Genomic DNA, 21,861 nt, shown 5'->3' with positions numbered 1-21,861 from the left:
ACAGATTTTCTTTGTTGCTTTGGAGCGTTTTCTCAAAATCATTCAATGCATTTCTCAAAACTATTTGTACGGATGGAACAACACGGATTTCTTGTAAAAAAATGTGATGCACAATACTGTTATTTGCACTACCACACACTTTACGTACATTACTGATCTGTCATATAATCTGTATATTGTGTCCTATTTAATACTCGCGTTGTCTGTTTTGTCTTGTATAGTCTAAATGTAGTGTTATGTCTGCACTTTTGAGAGTCACCAACAGGTGGAACCAATAAACCTGATTCTGTATCAAAATGACAAACGGTTAATAATGTAGGAAACAGCAGACAATTAGTACACGATCAATGTGCACGTGACTCCATGATGAGGAGGTCGAACGAGTAGTTTTGAGAATTTCAATTCTGATCCGAGAAACGCTCCGAAGAAAAAAAAAAGAATAAATAAAAATCACGCACCATTTGATTTTGAGGATTTCAGTTCAGTTGCCTCCTGGACAGTTACGAGGAGGCGGCCGATTCCTGTGGCTTTTATCGAGCGAGCTTAAATGAGACCAGATTTATTTGGTTAAACCACAATGAAAAGTACCAGCTATTAATATTGTAATTTATCTCCATATAGGGATAATACTGTTAGCTCTCGAGCTCACCTTGATAGGCCTTCTCCCGTTTGCTTTTTTCGGTCTCGAGGAACTCCTCTGAGGCGGCTTTGATCTTCTGAACCCAAGCAGTCCTGATCACAGATATAATCGTATCAAACATTGTGTCTTTTGCGACCTTAAATAGCAAGAGTATATTGATTACAACTCTAATTCACCTCTCATTAATATTATCGGTTTTGAGGGTATAAACGCGGTCGATGTGAGAGATGTAGAAGACCGGCTCATCGCTGGAGGGATCTGTTGGCATCTTCACCAGGACTTCATTCAGTAACAAAGGCTGATGACAGAACAGATATTGTTTATTCTCGCATCTCATTCTCGTCCAAAAAAATACAAAAAAATCCAATATTTCTTACCGATTTGTACATCTTGTACTGTGTGTTGGACTTTGGGCTAAAAAGTCTGTCTGGGCCTGATGATGTGAACTGTTTGACAGCTTGAGTGAAGAGCATGAAATCGTTGAAAAGGAAGGCGTACAGCTCCTTATTGCTCTTGGTTTTAAAAAGTTTACCGCTGTGGAGGAGCTTTCGTGGACCCAGGCAGTTGGTCAGAGAGTTAAAAACCAGATTCTAGTCAAATAAGGGAGAAATGACCAGAATGTCAGACGTCAAATTCCATCGTTTAGGAGCATAGGAAGTAGAGGTCGACCGATACGATAGCTGGGTAGAATCCTCATGTTAATAGTATTGAACTTTATTACAAAAAAAAAAAAATACAGTAATGAATCATGAAAATTTTCTAAATAAAATAAATATTAATGAAAATTAGAAATGCATTCAGACTGAAACAAAAAGTAACATTTAAAATAAATAAAAACAGTTACATCCTAAAGAAAAAAAAAAAACACTGACAGCACATGTTGTCAGTGATTCGCCTCTAGAGGGCGCTCTCTTCACTGTATAACGCAACCCAGAAAAACTACAGGTGTTGATTTTTGCTGAAAGCTTCAGCAATCGACTATCGGTGTCAATTCATCTTTAATAAGAAGAGAAAGTCCTATCAGTCATGGAGCATCATCGACTCTAAAGGGCAACTAAAGTACTGGAGTGAGAAGAGTGAAGGTTATGTTTTGGAATGTAAGGTATCAGGGGCTCAAACAGACACTGAGGAAATGAGCCATGCAGAGCTTTTTACTTGAGAAGTTTAAAAAAAACGGAAACGGAAGATTCTGAAACGCAAGTAATGCTGATAGATCTTTCTACTCACCTCTGTGATCCCCTCGGACTGGACGTGGTTCTGGATCCACTCAAGCCGATCAGAGTTCTCCTTCTCCCTCACGCCTTCGTTCACCTGAGAGCACAGCTCCTCAGCCTTCTCCAGAGCCTCTCGCAGCTGAGCATGGTCCACATGAGTCTCAGGGGTGCTCTCAAGAATCTGGGGACGAACAAACAGGCGTCTTGATGTTTAACAAGGCGTGTTCACGACAAAGCGTGGCACAAGACGGCAGTTCAGGGTACTTACGTTTTTGATGTGGAGAGGGTAACGCGTGATTCTTTGCATAGGTTTCAGTAAAAAGCTGGACAACGGCATTCCTTTACAGCGGTAATCTGTGGCGATTTTCTAAAGAACCAGTTGAACAAACGGTTTTAAAATGAGATCTGAAGCAAAAAAATATTACTCAAATATCGTACATCTGAATATCCTAATATAAAGTCAGAAGGCATTGAGATAAAAACTACATTTAACACATCATGGACAAACGTTTGTGAACACTACACATTACACAATTAGTCCCCGTTTGTTGTTTTAATAACCTTCACTCTTCAGGGAAGATGTTCTACTAGATTTTGGAGTGTGGTTGTGGAGATTTGTGCTCATTCAGTCATAAGGGCCAAACTACTGCCCACCCCCACATTTGGCCTCTGAACAATGGCAGAGACATAAAAAAATAAAATAAAAATAAAATTATTTTAAATATATGTTTTACTCATATCATATCTGTATTTGATGAAGGAAGGCTATAAAAGTATATTAAATCATTACAAGAGCGGCCTCTAGAGGCCAATTACTGACAATGCATGCTGTTTTTACATGTGAGACGACGCGCTGCGTGAAAAGCGCTAGATTATATTTATTATTATATTATTTATGAGCATAGCCTAATTACTTGTTAGATTCACCCACCAACCATATGCATAAGTAAGTAAATGTTTTGATCAGAAAATCTTCCACTCCAACCCAGGTATACCATATCTGCATGGTGTTGGCTTTCTTCACAGGGGTATTATCATGCTGGAACAAATTAAAATTGAATGCTATAGACATTCAATACAAAATATTACTACCAACCTTGTAGTAATATTTTTGGGAAGAGCCACATATAAAAGGCAAGTGTCCAATTATTTTTGACCACACTACACTTTACACTGTTTATACTCATGCATTTTCTTAGCGCGAAATTTTTAGATGGAGATGGTTCATGAAGCTCAGACGACTTGTACCTTTAGGAAGTCTTTAAATTCCGGCTCCTGGTCCGTCTTCTGCTGAAGCAACGCAGCACAGTTGAGCTGGCAGCTGCAGAAACGAATGTAGGCCTGCATGTGAGAGAGCTCAGAGGCCAGGATGTCACCGATCATCTGCACCGGCATATTTTCTCCTCCCGTCTTCTTCCTCGCTCGCAGCGCTCTGATCCGGGAAGGAAAAAACGAACGATTGAAAAGGTTAACGAAAAAGCTCATGTAAAAGGGTCTCCATGTCTCCTGATCGCATGCTGTGTGTTACACGTACTTGAGCAGCTTGCTGTTGGACACGATGAGCTCTTTCCAGTTCAGGAAAATGGTGTTCATCTCGGCTTCTGTTAAGCGGCCCGACTCGGACATGGGCTTCTGAAAGACCTAGAAAGAGGTTTAAGAAACACCTCACCTGGTTATTATATTAGCACATCAGCACATTTATTTATTTTATTGGTAAAGAACATCATTATGGAGGGTATTCATGTGTCTATTTGGGACTCATTTTAAAGTGTGTATACGTGTTCATAAATATGACAACGATGAAATGTAGAGCGATGGTGATGGTGTAGGGCGATGGTGATGGTGTAGGACGACGGTGGTAGTGTAGGGCGATGTGCTAATTCAATGACCTTTATCAAATTAAGCATGCATTTTAATTGCTGCAAAAACAGATCAATAACAAGCAGGTTAAATAAGTATGAGTAAATAAGGTAAGAAGGTGGTTTGGATGGAGCATAACACTATTTGCCGCATTTTGCAATTCCCAAAATATCGTAGTACACCACTGATGGTGACTCTGTGAAGGAATACCTCCAGAACCAGCTGCAGATCCTCCATGTATTTTTCCTCGGTCTCAATGAGCTCGTGGATGTAGCCTTGCCGTTTCTTTTCCTGCAAGCTCATCGAGTCTAGACTCGTCAGGTCAGAACACCCTGCAATGAGAGAGACACTCAGCATAAGAAAGGCCCTAAAATATATGCGCTATCCTAAACCCCACACAGCAGATACCTTCATACTCTCCTGGGGCAACATAAGAAAGAGCTCCTGTTCCAAACACACTCGTAAGCAAGCATAAGGGCATTCACAGAGGGATTGAAAGGCAGGCACTCAAAAATGCTCACGTCAAACCTTACCTGAAGAGGACCCCCAATTCGGATGCTCCCGAAGCCCCTGTAAGGTTGAGTCTTTCAGGATGCCTTCATTATCCACACACCACAGTCTTAAAAAGAGCAGTTTTAACCTGCCGTGTGAGCAATCGGTCGCTCAGTTCTTCACTGTTCATAAACGTGTATGTCTGTCCGTTATAACCAGCTTTGACCAACATGAGCGGATTATTGGGGAAAGGCATGCAGTGTAACCTTCAACCTGTTTTATTAGTAATATTAATCAACATAATTAGTAAGAATATGTCAAACGAAAACCAAAATCAGTGATCTCTTTACATTATGACTGGATTGGCAAGAGAACTACCGAAAGACCGGTGCATCAGAATATTCACAGAATATAATAGTGATATAAAAAAATAAAAAACTGAACAGGTAGATTTTGTTTTCAAAGACTTTTAATGTCTAGATTTCTGTTAATCAAATAAATAGGGTTACATAGCATCTCTCCACACTTCTTCCGACACCGTAAACCCTTTGCTAAAATACAAATCACTTAAACAAATGTAACTAGGGCACAGAAGCGTGGCATGAAACACGATATAGGAGTAACATCATTAATTATTCTGTTGTGCTCCGTAATAGTAGCAGCATATAGATACATTGCATTCGAGGAACTCAAAAGCAGATAGTGTACTTATATTGCGAACAATTTTTTTTTTGTGCTTCCATTAAACATGTAACATTCATTGTTTTTGTTGACATACAATCAGTACAACCTCAAATTAAAATGAAATCCATTAAAATTCAGTGTAGAATTAGAGATGCCCCAAAAGTGTTACAGATTTAGATTCTTCCAGGACAGTGGACTTTGTCTAGAGAAGTCCAGAATTTGAAAGATCTATGGAAGATAAGGCAATAAAATAGTGCAGAATAATAGAAGACCCACTTCCCACGCTCATGAATACGATTAATGTGGATCGTGATTGGCCGGTAGATCGCAAAGGTAGAATGAATTTGGATGCGTGCCATAAAAAAAAAAGACTTTTGACTATAATCTATCCTCTCTATAGCATTTGCCACTTGATTGACGTGCAGGACGGAAAAAACACGTGCAAGCTACAGCAAAACTCAAACAGCAAATCAGTGATCAGTGAATCAGCCTTCTCCCAAATAAAAAGGAAGTATATTCAGGAAACTTTCGATTTACCTGAGGGATTTCTGGGAATTAATTAAAAATCATATATCATATCACAATTATATCATATACAAACATTTTCTAAAATTTTTTCAACCTTATAACATTTTTTCTAATTTTGTTGCACAATAGCTTACACATATTGGTGTTTAATATTTGTTATTCATGTAAAGATGGACATTTTTCTGGCATTATTTTGTATGCGGGATTCGAGAAATGATGAGTGCATATAGGGGGGGTGTGGCCTCAATAACCCCGTAATAAGCAGATATGAAGGATGAATGTGCAGGAAATAAATGCAACTAAAATTGCATTTAATCTGGTTGTTTTTTTTCCCAACTATATTTAGTTTCCTTGTTACAGGCAAACCTGCTATTTAGTAAATGCCCAGTTTATTCCCATTACAGTGGTCCCCTGGAAAATCCACCTATAGTACCTTAGCGAATTTAATTTTTAATACAATAGTGTTTAAAAAATTTGTTAGTGAAAACATAGTTTAAAATGGTTATTCCTGATGTTCCTGGACATCCGGTCCCGCTGCAGATTCCCACGAATTTTTAGGTTCCAAACGAGAACCCGGGAATTTTTCGAGCCGCGAGATCCGAACCGCAAATTATCGGGGGTTGACTGTAATTCCCAGATATTCCTGCTAATTCCCATGGAAAGTTTCCAGTCTTTAAAATTCCTGGGATTTATATATTCTGGAATAATAGTAGATAATAAATACATATAATTTTTAATGTAGGTACATCATTTTAACTTGGGCATTTCAAAAGTAGCTCGCGAGCCGATCGTTAAAAAAAAGAAATTTGATAAAAGAGACCTGTACATGCTATGTCGTTCTTTCTTCATACAGTATATCGGTATACCAGTATACCACTTCCCGTGTTGTGTTTCAGCTGATATTCGTTCTTCCTTTTAAACTAATCGCCATAATATACACCTTTAAAAAAAGCATGTGCAGGCGGACGGAACACACATCACTGACTTAACTGAACCAACTTCCCAAGTATGCTTTATTTCCTCAAAAAAAAATATAGGAATGGATGATGCTTTGATGTAAACTGACTTACAGTAAGCGGGACGCTGCAATGCTAATGCTGGGATTTTTTTCATCATATTTTTTTCATGTCTCAAACATAATTCTAACTTTTTAATGCTCAATATTCATATTGATACCATAACACTTACTGCAATGTGCCGAACATTTCATAAGTATAACAAATTATTTTTTTGCATATCTTCAAGCGACAAATCATTGCAGCATACAATCTTGTGGCGGAATAGTATTTGGCTCTTTTTTTTTGCACCGTTACCGTCACGCCTAATTCGCACAGCATGACACTCCGATTGAATTACCATGTGAGGAAGGAAATCTAAATATAATGCACAGAAACTCTATTAAGCAGGAGTTAATAGCAGTCACGCCACCATAGTACCACATCACGCCAAATACCGGTTAGCTTTGTGTGCTAGTAAGGGATGTGGAGTTAGTAAACGGGACATGGTTCATGATCAGTGGGGTCTGATCTTTTGTAAGGGGAGAGAGTGGGTCCCTCAAAGATGAGGAGAAGGAGAGGTGTTACCACCCTACAGGAACAAAACAAATCAAACAAAAAAGAAAAGCCAATGGTAAAACCAACTTTTAAATAACAGATACAAGAAAAAGAAAAAAGAATGCCAGTTGGCAGGTCTTTCCCCTTGCTGTGAAAATCATTCTTTTGAAAAAGGAATCACGCAAACACGATCCACCGCATTCAAAATACTCAACCCCTGGCTCTTATTAAATGTTTCTGTCTTGCTAAACAATATCCCAGCAGAAAAAAAACTTAAAACATACTAATGATTTCTGATCATATTCGCTCATTATGTAATGTATGATTTAATAAATGCCAGCTTTCAGAAAACATTTTTTTTTTTTTTTTTTTGGGGGGAACGAAAAAAAAAAAAATAATCTGCTCCAACTACTTACACTGCTGGCTAGGGTCAGAATCAGAGGTGGTCATTTTCACATAGTTGGTAGGGATAAGGCCTGTGACCCCATTGATTTCTCCTTTCCACCAATCAGGGTCGCTCTTATCCAGCACAGTGATGATCTGATTCTTGGAGAAGCTGAGCTCGTCCTGGTTGGCCGCCGTGTAGTCATACATGGCGATGACCTGACCAACTACGAGGCGAGAGGAAAGAACGGCATGAGGAACGTTACAAAAATTTGGAAAACAGAAAATATAGCGCAAGGGAAAGTGGGAAATCCTCACGTACCCGTCACAGTCGCGGGTGTGGATTTGCCGCTATTTGAGCCCAGTTGCTTGATGTGAGATGCTGGAAACCAGCCCTTCTGTCTCTTCTTACCCCGTGCCTGAAACGTTCAGCATTAAGCAGAAAATCAGTAATATAAAAAATGTATACAAACAAATCTAAATATTTTGTTCGATTACATTAAAGTTCCCTGATATTGGCTAACCTTCAATTAAGTAAACTCCCATTTGTTACATTTCTTATTCCTATATTTTAAAATTGTGGTTTGCTTAGATAAACACTTTGGCTGGCAGTTTATTAAAATTGACAAAAGAAGGTTATTAATAACTAAGATCTGACCTGCAGTTCTCCCAGCCACCAGCCTGAATGGTGTTTACTGAGGATGACGATGAGCTGACCAGGAGAAAGATTGAGCTGTCCTGTCCCTGTGGCCGTATAAGCGCTGGTCACCTGAGCTACCTCTGCAACACAGTACAGTAAAGCACACTTCAGAGAAAAAATATATTATCAGATTTTTAATTATTATTATTGACTACATATTAGTCACGGCTTTAAATATTGAAAGGCAACAATCGTATAAAAAAAAAGGAAGTGGAAATCACCTGGCTTTTTCCCGAGCACACCAGGTTTGAGGAGCGAATTCTACAAAGCAGCAACAGAGTGGGTTAAAGAGCAGAATAAAACATTTAAAAAACAATAAAAAACATCTATTTTAAACGTAGCATGAGTTACATCAGATTCCTTGGGTTTAACATAGTTGGAGGGAAAAAGTCCAGAACGGTCTCCTATGCTGCCTCTCCACCACTCTCCTTCTCTCTGAGACACGAGGACGGTGTCTCCCTCAGCAAACGTCAAATCTGCAGGTTCGGGGCTTTCGTAGGTATACAGAGCCACATACTCTTTAAAGAAAGAAAAAAATAAAGAAAGTATAAACACACATAACAGTCTGAATAAAGTGACACAGGCAACTAGGGGTGACCCTGAATAGTCAAAGACGTTTTGATAGGAGAAGCCTGATTCCACTCCCAATCTCACAGTCGCATTATACCATTTTGTTTATATGGGGATGTACAATGTCTGATTTTGCATAGAACTACTGTTTTTTTTATTTCACACTAATAACTTAATATACAGCCTATTATAATAATGCTGTAAATGAAAATGTGACAAGAAAAAAGCTTTTAATAGACATTTTTAATGAGTGATTAAATTTTCACTTTCCATGATCCGTGACGTAACAGGAGCATCTTGGCGGGGATTTAAATATTTGTATAAAAAAAAAGTCTGAGATATTCTGTAAAAGTATATTCTGTTCTAAATTAACTCTGTAAACTAATAGTTTTTCGGTGCATGTTGTGCTGCACAGGCGATTTAGCCGATTGAATCTGATTTGCCGAAATGCGAAATGCGGATCCTGTCCGCAGTTATTTCATTTTCATAATTCTTTAACACGTTATAAGGGAGAGCTTGACGAATGTTCATCCACATTGCCTTTCATTTTAATCTTTAAAGGATAAAAAGGCATCGGCAGTTTTTGTCGATCGGTGGGCAGACAGTTGACAATTCAATTAACAAGACTGGACAATTTGAATTGGACTATGTAAATCGTTAGTCGGGGGACACCACCTAGAGGCAACGTACCACAACGCATCATTGAGCACCTGAAATTTGCTGATATGGATTTGGAAACGTTTTACCTTCAAGGCAAGAGTCGTCTGCTGCTGTGGAGTCAAATCCATCAGCGGAACTGTACAGAAAACAAAAAACAAAGAACATCTATTAGAAAAAGAAATTATAGGAATTTTCAAGCCTGGAAACTTTCCATGGGAATTAACAGGAATGAATGGGAATTTGCTCAAGTGCAGGTGAGACCAAAACAGGGAACTTCTGGTTAAAACAAGCAGAATTATTGCAATTTTAGTTTAATTTCGACCCTGCAAATTCATCAATCGCATGCACACAACACACTTACTGCAGGCCTACAGCAGATCATTGCTTAAATCCTTTTCATGGAAATTACACAAATATTTCATATATTTATGTATAAAACTTTCTTGTGTAAGCTGTTGTGCAACAAAAATTATATGCAATTATGTCATAAAAATTTGTCTGCATGCATGTCGTATCATGACCAAACAAAATGGTTATATTTATGTTTGCATATGATAGTGTATATAAATTTCCTTGAATTTCTAATTGATTATATTAAATTCCTGTGATGTCCATCATAAATTCCCATAGATTCCTGATAAGTTTGCAATGATTTCCAGTTCCTACGGAAAGTTTCCGGGAAAATGTACCATACATTTTCTGCCCCTCTTGCAACCCCTAATTAGAAATAAAAAAATGTATAAATAAAAAAATTAAGCTAAAAATCCACAGGTACCTATTATAAAGCTTCTGATAATGCAAAAACCCTTACATAAAATGTACACTGTTTTATTTAATAATAATAAAATAAAGATTTAAACAGTAACTTACTCAGCAGAAGGTTCGCCGCTGTCCAGGACCGTGACGTAGGATTTTGGAAACCATCCCTGCACTCCGTTCAGTTCCCCGAGCCACCAGCTTTCCTGCTGCTCCAGAACCATGATCACGTCGTCCTTGGAGAAGTTGAGGTGGCTGTCAGTTTTTGCTGTCCAAGAACACAAAGCTTTAACCTGCACTTTCCCTACAACCTGAAAGAAAACACAACAGATATATTAATTGCAAATAACAAACACACACACACACACACACAGAAAAACAGTTTGATACGTCTGTTAATAAAATCGACCTGGCGGTGATCCATGGAAGTGCTGCCTATGGAGTGGGTGCGCGTGAAAGCGGAGGTCTGGCCTGTTCCGCTGGAAGCTTCCGGAAGATTTCTGGAAAAATTTTTTTTATAAATTACCAGAACCTTTTGAACAACGTGATTAAAAAATAATAAAATAAATCAACCAGGAAGTAACTGTGGCATATACTGAAGTAAATGATACCGAGATGATGACAGCGAAGGCTGAGGTTTAAGAGCTGATTTGGTGCTTTGCGTCTGCTTTTCGACGTAGCTCTCCGGAAACCAGCCCAATTTCCCCTGCAGGCTTCCATACAGCCATCCTTCTTCTCTTTCAATCGTCTCATCCACCTATAAAAAGCACAGAAACCACAACTTAGATCTTCGTGTGGCCCAACAGCAAGTTACAAAAGTTTTTAAATGATTGGAATGGATCCCATAAAACCCCCTTTATTTTTTTTTTTTAAGGAATCCTTACATAATACAACTTCAAGGTAATACCTCGATCGTATCGCCCGTCTCAAAAGAGAGTTCTTCATCGTTCCTGGCTGAAAAGGGGTAGAGGGCTTTAAATTTGGTCAGAACTACTGATTTCCTTTGTGACCTGCTCCGGGGCTGTCTATTGCCTGCAGAGTAAGAACACACACACACACACACACACACACACACACACACACACACACACACACACACACAAACACACCAGAGTGTTACATCATGTGTAAAATGTGACCTGCAACAACTGCAAATATTATTATAATCATATGGAAATATTATGCAAATTATACATGCATCAGTTAAAATCAAGATAAAGATGATAAAGATCATCATGGACATGGTTTTAATAATATTTTAAAGCTGAGCTGGAAAATATGATAAAAAATATCTCTATAACTAATGTATTGAAATGACAGTAACGGAGCAGCAGGATTTACTAGTATGTGACTGGTCGTTTCATGCCTTCGAATTAAATATGCATGAAGCGTGACAAATGTTTTAAATTGTATTAAATTTAAACAGTCGTCCCTACACATACACTCATCTTGCTATCAATTATTACAACACTAATCCCTACAAGTAATGGTAAGAGTCACTTACCATCACTTATCCTATTCTTATCGGTGCATCGGCATAAAAGTTAACGATGGATTGAAAAACAAAAAAATGTGCGGCCGATAGTGGCATTGTTTCGAACATATTTGCTCAGTTATAATCCCTACACATAAACTTGTCCCTGTTCAACACCCAGCACCCAAATAATACATTTTTATGATGAAATGAAATAATTGATTATAAAAGCAGCAAACTACTGATAGTTGGCCGTTTCCTCACCTTTCCTCTCCTCCAGTCCTCTGAGAAGTGCAGCAACAATGTCTGATTTTACATTATTTTGCTTTTCGTCTTTCAGCCTTGCAGTAGGAGGAGCAGCAGCCACTGTGGCAGCAGTGGCAGCAGCAGCCGCCTGCTCTTCTTGCTGTTTCCTCCTCCGTTCTTCATCCTGTTTCTTTCTTTCCTCCTCTCGTATCCTCCGGTCGTCCTCCTCCTGCCGCTTCCTCTCCTCCTCTTTCTTCTTCCTCTCCTCCTCTTTCTTCTTCGCTCCTCTGCATCCCTAATGGCTGCCTCCTGAGCTCGCTGTCTTCTCCTTTCCTCTTCCTCGCTCCTTTCTCCTCTCCTCTTCTCGCCGTGCCTCTTCCGCCTCCTGCGCTCCTCACGCTTCCTCTCTTCCTCCTGCCTCCTCTTTATTTCTTCCAGCCTCCTCTTTCTTCTTCCGCCTCTCCTCCTCCTGCCTCCGCCTCTCCTCTTCCAGCTTCCTTCTTTCCTCCTCTAGTTGTCGCCGTTCTTCCTCGATTTTCTTTCTCTCCTCCTCTCGCTGCTTGCGATCCTCTTCCTCGCGCCTCCTCCTCTCTTTCTCCCTCCTCTCATCCTCTTCTAGCTTTTTCCTTTCCTCCTCTTCCCTCCTCCTTCTCTCCTGCTCCTCTTGAGCTCTGCGCTCTCTTTCCGCTTGCTCTTTGGCAGCCTGCAGACGAGCCTGTCTCTCCCTCTCTTCCTCCTCTCGGAGTTTGGCCTCGCGCTCCTCCTGGAGTTTCCTCTGTCGCTCCTCTTCATCTCGACGCAGTTTCTCCTGCCACTGACGTTCCTTCTCCAGCTTGATGCGCCTGTCCAAAAAAGAAATAAATAAAATGTTATATATTTATATATTAATGCAGCACACATTTATGTTTGACCATTTTTATTACAAATATAAATGAATAAATATAAAAGAGGTGAAATTAAAACCTTCAACGCAACACATTTATTCAGGACATCGTTTCTTTACACAGATATAAAAAAACAAAACCTCACTCACCGTTGTTCTTCCTCCTCTTTTCTCTTTTTCTCCAGTTCCTCCTCTTTACGTCTCTTTAGATCGTTCAGTTTGTCCTCTCTAAGACTATGCAATTTGTCCAGTGCAGTCTGCTGATCTCTCTGGCTCTCTATGAGGTCCTAAAACACAGAAGCTCAAGTTCACCTCTAATTTTTTTTTTTTTTACATTGTTCTATAAACACAAATACAGGACAGAACAACTTACACCATAAACAAAAAACATTCATCCAGAATAGATTTGACCTAAAATCTAAAACCTAAATGACCCATAGATTTAGATATACACTATATGGACAAAGGTTTATGGACACCTGAGCATAAAATTCTTATGCACTTTCCGAACATCCTATTCCGCATTTAGTCTTTTATAATAACTTTCATTCTTCTAGGATTTTGCAGTGTGCTTTCAGAGATTTGTGGAGCTTCATTCAGCTATGAGGGTGTTAGTAAACCACTCGGTGTTCCAGTTCATCCCAAAGGTGTAATTAAGGTCAGAGCTCTATAGCAGAAGATATTTCACTCCAAATCACATCATCATGGAGCTGGCTTTGTGCACAGGAGCATGGTCATGCTCGGGTAGTTTTGGGTCTCCCAGTTCAAAAATGTCATGCTACTGCATTCAAAGCCATCGAATACAATCCTGCACCTCCAACCTGGTGGGTAACGGAACCACATACGGCTGGAAAAGTCAAGTGTCCCAATACTTTTGGCCACCGCGTGTACATAAAGCCAGGGATTGCTAACTCAACCTATGAGTATAAATACATATGCATTAAAAATGTAGCACAATCATAGTTAAGCACTGAGAGGCACAGGGGAAGAAGGACGCTACTGTCGCCCGCGCTAATCGCGGTTTATTAATGAGGAAAGGAAATGCCGAAGATGGACAATCTTTAGGAGGAAGAATAGGTTATGGAGACGGCTCAGTAAAGAGAACACACTCTTAAGACAGGAAGGCAGACCACCACACAGACACACAAGCTCTACATCTAGTTAGACACGGGTACAAAAGCAAAGCAAGTTATTAGCATTAGTATTAGAACTAAGAACTAGAATACTTTCAAAAGAGGGAAAAAAGAAAACAGAAATCGCAGAGAAAGAACATGAATGTTAATTATAGTACAAAAACTATGGGAAGGAAGGAGAAGTGTAAAAGACTAGTTCAGGAAGCATAAAGGAGAGGTTTACCTGTATGTCCTTTTTATAGCAATCAATTTCACCCAGTTTTAATGCAGTCTCTTTCTCTAAAGCAATCAGCTGTTCTTTCAGCTTTCGACAGCTCAGGTCTTTGTCTTTAACACTGTTCTGTAAAGTGGCCATTGTAGAAGCTAAGGAGGAAAAAAAAGGTGCAATAATTAAAAATCAGGCTCCAGACAATGTCTTCTTCTTTCGGCTTCTCGCAATAGGGGTCGCCACAGCGGATCATCCGTCTCCATACCACCCTGTCCTCAACATCTGCCTCTTTAACCCAGAAGCTCCAGACAATGTGCACTGACTATATATACACAGCACCCCAATAATGCTATTTTATGTATACAGTACTGTACTGCAGTGGTCCCAAACCCCTGGGTCAATTGGTACCAGGCCGCACAGAAAGAATACACAACATAGTACGTTTTAATTATTATCTGATTCTGAACAATGTTTTATTTTGGAAAATGACCAGATTCTCTCCACCACATCTGTCTATGACTCACTCTTGATGCATGTCAAGATGCTTCCCTCGGTCACATGTCTTACCTCCATCCGCTACCCTCTTAAAGGGGGTGCTCCCGCCGCTAACACATAATCCATTACCGCTAAATTGAAACACCCCAAGCGAGCAAAATTAACAAAAATCAACACAGTGGATTCACGTTTATTATTATTATATTTAGAAAATACCAGTATTTATGTCGGTCATATCATTTTATTTTATTGTATTTATCTGCGACACCTTAAAGGCCGGTCCGTGAAAAAATTGTCTGACATGAAACATCCGTGGCGCAAAAAAGGTTGGCGACCGCTGCTGTACTGTATTAACATTTCACTTCATTATATAATTAATAATATATTTTTTAATACATTTCATTATTTGAACACCATAAACACAATTCCCTCTAAGTTTCTCGGTCTAACGTGCTATCCGCGTAAATCAAGACATGGCCTGGCCTACCCAGAAGTCTGTGATCAGTATGGCGTATTATATTGTAGTTTGTTAATGATTAAAACATTTTTCAGTACATCATTTAGCAAAACACAGCAATTTACAGTACATTTACAGTTTCAGTATTACCATGCAAGTCTTACCTGGCATGTTGCTCAGATTCACATTTCGAAGCATCTCGTTCAATTTCTGCTGCTCTGGTACCATCTTGGCCAGTTTGCTCTGCAACTCCTTCACACACACACACACACACACACACACACACACACACACACACACACACACACACACACACACACACACACACAAGGGTTAAATACAAAACTGCGATCAATATTTTTAATCAGTAATTCCGATGATCAGGATCAATTCAGTATTCGAGTTTTAAACTCTAAACGTGTCCAAAACTAATGGTACAAATGGTAGACATTATATGGGCAAAAGTTTGTGGACACGTGACCATATGTACTTTTTGAAAACCCCATTCCACATTTTGTCCCCATTTGCTGCTATTATAAATGTTTTGTTTTTTTTCAATCCGCTAGTCTTTAGAGTGGGCTTGTGCTTAAGATTAGTGCATTGGTAGTATCAGGTACTGATGAAGGTGAGGTGAGGAGGCCTGGAGTGCACTCAGCTTTCCAGTTGACCTCAAAAGTGTTCACTAGGGTAGAGGTCAGAGCTCTATAGCAGACCACTAAAGCTCTTCCATTCCAACCCATTTAAAGCATCTTCACAGAGCTTGTTTTGGGGACTGGGGCACCGTTATGCTCGATAACGTTTGGCTCAGGTGTTCCAATACTTTTGTCCATATAGTGTAAATACTACAGACAAACCTCAAACTGCTGCTGCATCGAATTGATTTCGATTATTTTCCTGTCTCGCTTCTGGTTGATCTGATCCAAATCGATTTTCTGGATTTTCTTCTTGGCCTGGGCATCTCTCAGTTTTTCAGAGATTTCTTTATGCCTGTTGCCCTGAAATAAGAGCATGATGCAAAAGGGAAGTCAGGAAAAAAAAAGAAAGAAAAATTTGACAAACAAGGAACTGAAAAGTGTGCATGTGTTTGCATTATTGTATAATTCAGTATATACACTGGCCTGAAAGTTAACAATGCGATGCAAAACTGTGCGTCAGATTCCAATTAGCGTTTGTATCTTGACTTAACGTTTTTAACTGCTTCATATGCATCGTATCAGTGTCTACACATTGAGTTGCAAATCGCATCGTCCTTAGTTATAAAGTTATGAAATCTAAAAAAAAACAATAAGTGCAAGGTATTTCACCACAGCTTCAAGCTCCAACTCCAGACTCTTCTTCTTTGACTTCAGTTGAACTATTGCCTCTTGCTCGTTATTTTGCTGATTCTGGAGGTCCTGCAATTTCTTCCTCTCCAACTCCAACTGCCGCTGCCGCTCCAGTTCCTTTTTAGCTGCCTGGGACCACAATTCAAAAACTTAAATAATAATAATAAAAACAAAATTGCTGAATATCCCACAGCTTTCAACTTTTTTCACCACAGTGTCCAAATAAACCCAGTCACCTCTTTCCTCTCCAGCTCTCGGAGTCTCTCCTCTTCCCTCTGCCTTTCCAGCTCCCTCTGTCGTTCCAGCCTCTGCTCCTCCTCTCTCTTCCTCCTCAGCTCCAGCTCACGTGCCTCCCTCTCTTTTCTTTCCTGCTCCTCACGGGCCTTCTGTGCTCTCTTCTCCTCCTCACGTCGCTGTTGCTCCAGCAAAGCCAGGCGCCGTTTCTCCAACTCTGCGTTTCCTCGCACCAGGCTGGCCTTGAACTTGTCCTCGAAGGTCACTGTACACATGCAAGCCACACAAACACACTTGATTATCCTTAGTTAATTAATGCGATGTGGACATTTCTACAATCGCAATATGATCTGGTGGGGGTGCAACACAGCAACTAAAAAGGGAACTTTAGTGTCACGTGGGACAAAGATACAGAACACAAAATATTGCGCATCCGAGACGGAAATGGCACAAAACCAACTGCAACAATTTAAATAAAACTAAAACTATGTTTGCATGAAATATATCATTTATTAGAAAATACTTGTATTTTTATTCAAATTTCTAAGTGTAGCCAATGATCCGACATTAATAATGCATACAACGCAGCTACAGATGCGATAGGTTTCACCCCTATTACGATGCGATCTGATTTCGAGTCGATTCAACACAATGCGATTTAATATGGTACGGATAGTTCGCTTTTATTTCTCATTAATGGCAGCAAATCATCATTTTACTTAAGTGCCTTCTGACCTCAAACGCATGGCCCTTTCACAAACTAGCTTTTGTAGTGCAAATCTTTTTTTTTTTTTTAATAAATTAATTAATTAAATAAAACCAGACTTTCTTTTCCTGTTCTGTCTCCAGGAAGACGCAGCTCTGCCTCTGCCATGTTAATCTCCATTCTATGTGACTCTCAGGACACGCCTCGGTCTCCGTAATGTTGTGATACTGTTCGTCAACGCGCTCGAGTTTTGTGACGAGAAAAATCAATCTACATATAATATATTGGTTGCAAATTATTGTTCAGTTTCTAAATAATAAAAGTATAGCGAATCTACTGATATGTAAATAAATGTTTTGGTTTTTTTTTACTGTTGCAAACATAAAAAACTTAAAATCCACTATATATATATATATATATATATATATATATATATATATATATATATATATATATATATATATATATAAAATATACACACGCCAATATCTGTAAGGACATTCCAATTATTATAGACATCTATCATTATTATTTTATATAATCACAAATTTTATTAATCAGCCTAAAACCCCCAATGTGTGCTGCAGAATATACGGATAAATTATAAAGATATACTGCAATATACAGCTAGACATTTGTGTGTTATGGTTTTGTTGTGCATTATGTTTAATTGATAATGTTAAAGGGAAAAGTAGTAACTGCCCCAGAGTGTTCTAGAGTGTCCCCGAGTGCCGCAGAGACATCACCCCTCATTGTGTGAGGGCATTTCAATTTTATTTCTTTTTTTAATCACAACATTGGGTATTACGCAACTTATGTAAGCGAGTGTGTAGAAACTGGGAGGAGTGGATGACTGAGTCACACAGGTATGAGTACAGAGCAGGTGCTGGGTGTGGTGAGAAGCCTTACAGTTATTTTTGGATTTTTGTGGTGGATCAACTTCTGTAAACTCTTCAGTCAGGGATGCATAAACGGACAAACCGGCCGATCCGTTCAGCGAATCGCCAGCATTTCCTCTAAGAGCAGTAAACAAACAAACAAATCAACTTCAAATTAACATTTGATTGAACACTTAAGGCCGAAACTCAGGCTTATCGGACACTCCCAGGTGACTTTTTGCTGTACCTGAGGGATGGGGGCACGAGGTCCACAGGAAGAGCGAGAGGCAGAGCCTGTCCTTCCTTGGCCATGTCGACCAAGTGCATGGCCAGAATAAACTCCTCGGCCTTCAGTTTGCCGTCCTTATCGACGTCCGCCAGGTTCCTACGAACCATATGAGGAAAATTTGTTACACTTGCGTGATGGAAAAATACTGAATGTGTAATGCAAATTAAGTGATACCAACCAAATAGAGGCGAGTTGGTTTTGACTTAATAATGTTGAAGCCATTACGTTCCTAACCTGAGGACCTGCAAAAAAATTATAATAAACGGCAATGAAATGAAAAATACAATTTCCGCTCACACACAAACGCACACTTCTGACTGCAGTCTTGAATAACGTCTAACGTAAACGGACCGGAAATAAGCTCAGGACTTTCAAAAATGACTCATTTTTAACTATCTACATCAATCAACTTGTGTGGGCTCATGTTTAAACTTTACCTATGACTTTGATTTTACTTGTGTTGCTTAAACAAAACCAGCCTGGTTGAAACTATATTTCATATTCTTCATTAGAGCCAGGAAAATATGGCAATTAATGGGAATAAATTGTAAATTTACTAAATTGCAGGTAAGCCTTAAATACAGGGAATTTAAATGTAGAAGAAAAATATCGCAGGATAATCCTGGTTCAAACAACCGGGTTATATATAATTTAATTCTGTTGAATTTCTACCCTGCACATTCATCGATCAAATGCACACAGCACACTTACTGCAGGGCTACTGAGGCCACACCCCCTACACGCACTATGCATTACTCCATAACATAACGCGGATCGTTTATTGAATCCCGCATGTGAAAAAATGTCCATCTTGGCGAGTATTCACGTAAATTTCATAAAGTTCTGACTAATACTGTATATACTTGGATATAGTTTGTTTTGGAAAGCATGAGTATTTATTCTGGTCAAAAATGTTTTTATTTATTTTTTTACAATCTGTATTAGTTTGCATGCTTGTTTGCATGAACAAACAAATTTCTTAGGTTTATGTTTGTATTTAGTACAGTTAAATACAGTATACATTTTCCAAAATTTTTAAGTAATTCCATAAATTCCTGGTAAGTTTCCAACTTGGAATACTTCCCAGATGATGTTTCCATGGACAGTCTCTGGATTTTCCGTCCCTCTGAAACTGCCCATACATATGGTCCCTATTTTGCTGTTCACTCTTCCGGGAAGATGCTCCACTAGATTTTGGAAGTGACTGACCTCAACCCTGACTGAACACCTATGGGATAAATGACCAAATCTCCATAAACACACTTCCAAAATCTAGTGGAACATCTTCCCAGATAAGTGCAAAGCAAAATAGGGTCTAAATGTGGAATGGGATGTCAAAAAGCACGAATCCACAAACACAGTACAGTAATCGAACATCATACCTGACAGAAAGCCAGTCATCTGCCTATCCAGGCTGTTGAACTGCTGCCTGTATTTAAGCCGTGACGCATGTGGTATGGTCCAGTCGGAGGGTATGTTCTGAGGCGAGCTGCTGGCTAAAGATATTGTAGAAGAGGAGTTGGAGCTGGGAAAAAAAAAAGAGTAGTGTGTATTTAAGTGAACAGTCCTGTCATGCACACACAAAGTCCATCTCAGGAGCACTATGCATTACACAATCTCACCTGCTTGAACCCAGGTCAAGGAGAGCCGATGTCTTGGGAGCAGAAGAAAAGCCCAACGGTGAGGGCGTGTAGTAACTGTTTGCTGGAAGAGCTATGAACACGTACAAACTGAGTACCTAAAACTCTTAACCACGCAACCATACGTTTACTGAGATGTCATAAATCACACCTACCATTATTAAGAGAAACAGGAGTGGGCTGCAGAAGACCCACAGGTCCATTGGCCAGAGCAGGAGCACTAATGTTGGCCATCATGGGCATCGCCAGGCCGCCAGGCATCATGGGAGTCATGCCTTGCATAGGGCTTACGGAGGGCAGCAGCATAGGGGTAAGAACAGGCATAGTGGGCACCATGGGAATGTTTTGCATGGATCCCAACCCTTTAAAAACAATTAATTCCAAAAGTTATTGAATTAACATTTGATTTGGACAAAATAAGAACAGATTGTTTGAACTAATACAGGCTTATGTAGAAAATGGCAAAAAAAAATACAAAATAAATAAATACAAAAATAAATAAATAAAATGGTATTTTGTTTTTTTCTTAAATGAAGACATTTGTTAAACTATGCTGACATAACAGTTAATTTGAATATATCTTTAAAAACACACAAATATACACATCTGTATTACACAAATAAATATAAAATGGGGTCTAATCAATTTAATTTGTGCCTGTTTATTTATTTATCTATTATTTAATAAATTACACTATTTAATAAATATTATTTAAAAAAGTGTGTTGCTTTAATTTGATTCATTCCATTTTAATTTTAGATATTTAAACCAAGCAGGCGTTTTAAAAATTGTTGGGTTTTTCTTTTTATGTACTGTTAATGTTCACAAATTCGAATAATATAAAAACAATTTTAATAAAAAATTAAAAAAATTAAAAGAATTTTAGGCAAAAAATAAATAAATATATATACACACACACACACACACACACACACACACACACACACACACACACACACACACACACACACACACACACACACACATATACATACTCTCTTTCATTAATAAACAAAAATGGATAAATGCATTTGATAGAATATGAAGAGGGTAATGGGAGGGCAGCTTACTGTTTGGAGTGAGAGGCAGGGTAGGAGCAGGTACTGGTGGCTGTTTCATGATGATGGGCAACGCTGAAGGAAGAGGCTGACCCTGCAACTTCATCTTAATCAGCTTCATGGCAATCGAGAACTCTAAACGGTCCATTTTGCCGTCCTTGTTCATGTCGGCCAGAGCCCTGCAAAAAGAACACACCATATAACATCACCGGACCCTGAGAGAAGCTTCCGGAATACATTTTGGAGTAGTATCCAGAACAAATGCTGTTTTTACATATTCCTGGAGTACACTCAGCATCTTTGTCTGGGCCACGGATTCTAGCTGAGCAGCGTCTGACACTAATTTATACTCGGTTTCAGGCTTTTTGTGTTTAGGAAACCATTTAAACAGCATCATATGGAGTCCTCACTGTTTCAAAAACGACCACTGAGCATCGAAGACACAGTGTCTGACTCGGGAGATGATCAGCGAGTCATTGAGGAAGGGGCTACTTAAGCACAATGCTTAATGAAGAAACTCTTGTGTTGCATTTGACATTGGGGCACGATTTTCCAGGTAAGAAAAATGAAGCATTTACGAGGAAAGGAAAGAAAATGGAAAGATGCCTGGTCGTGCCTCACTCATGCATAAGCAGACGTCGGGGTGATTCTCAAGGTAAGAAAAAAAAAAGTTATTCTAGATTTAAACTGTCTTTAACTGACTTAAATATATAAATAATGCTTTTATTTGAGTAGGTCCATAAAGAATTTAAACGAGGAAATCAGAACCACAAAGCGGACAGCTCTAGTTTTCA

At 39.1% G+C, this 21,861-nt stretch overlaps 1 protein-coding gene across 1 annotated transcript in view; it reads right to left on the bottom strand.

The window, feature by feature from the left end:
• The window catches only part of itsn2b (intersectin 2b), a 29,833-nt gene that overhangs the window by 949 nt on the left and 7,023 nt on the right, over positions 1 to 21,861 (bottom strand). The window contains 35 exon segments of the mRNA XM_046856615.1: positions 459 to 542; positions 650 to 732; positions 817 to 938; positions 1,018 to 1,230; positions 1,868 to 2,035; positions 2,123 to 2,221; positions 3,103 to 3,286; positions 3,389 to 3,495; positions 3,925 to 4,046; positions 7,388 to 7,582; positions 7,678 to 7,774; positions 8,014 to 8,135; positions 8,277 to 8,316; positions 8,407 to 8,573; positions 9,372 to 9,421; positions 10,156 to 10,352; positions 10,451 to 10,541; positions 10,653 to 10,798; positions 10,949 to 11,073; positions 11,780 to 12,034; positions 12,037 to 12,199; positions 12,201 to 12,603; positions 12,795 to 12,931; positions 14,001 to 14,140; positions 15,102 to 15,189; positions 15,792 to 15,932; positions 16,242 to 16,391; positions 16,499 to 16,761; positions 18,112 to 18,218; positions 18,328 to 18,465; positions 18,548 to 18,611; positions 19,752 to 19,894; positions 19,992 to 20,082; positions 20,165 to 20,371; positions 21,080 to 21,246. Of these exon segments, the coding sequence (XP_046712571.1) occupies positions 459 to 542; positions 650 to 732; positions 817 to 938; positions 1,018 to 1,230; positions 1,868 to 2,035; positions 2,123 to 2,221; positions 3,103 to 3,286; positions 3,389 to 3,495; positions 3,925 to 4,046; positions 7,388 to 7,582; positions 7,678 to 7,774; positions 8,014 to 8,135; positions 8,277 to 8,316; positions 8,407 to 8,573; positions 9,372 to 9,421; positions 10,156 to 10,352; positions 10,451 to 10,541; positions 10,653 to 10,798; positions 10,949 to 11,073; positions 11,780 to 12,034; positions 12,037 to 12,199; positions 12,201 to 12,603; positions 12,795 to 12,931; positions 14,001 to 14,140; positions 15,102 to 15,189; positions 15,792 to 15,932; positions 16,242 to 16,391; positions 16,499 to 16,761; positions 18,112 to 18,218; positions 18,328 to 18,465; positions 18,548 to 18,611; positions 19,752 to 19,894; positions 19,992 to 20,082; positions 20,165 to 20,371; positions 21,080 to 21,246 (5,069 nt within the window).

This window comes from Silurus meridionalis, chromosome 8 (assembly GCF_014805685.1).
Source record: "Silurus meridionalis isolate SWU-2019-XX chromosome 8, ASM1480568v1, whole genome shotgun sequence".
Taxonomy (NCBI): Eukaryota; Metazoa; Chordata; class Actinopteri; order Siluriformes; family Siluridae; genus Silurus; species Silurus meridionalis.
The sequence above is the reverse complement of the archived record's forward strand: the minus strand, read 5'-3'. Positions and strand labels throughout refer to the sequence as shown.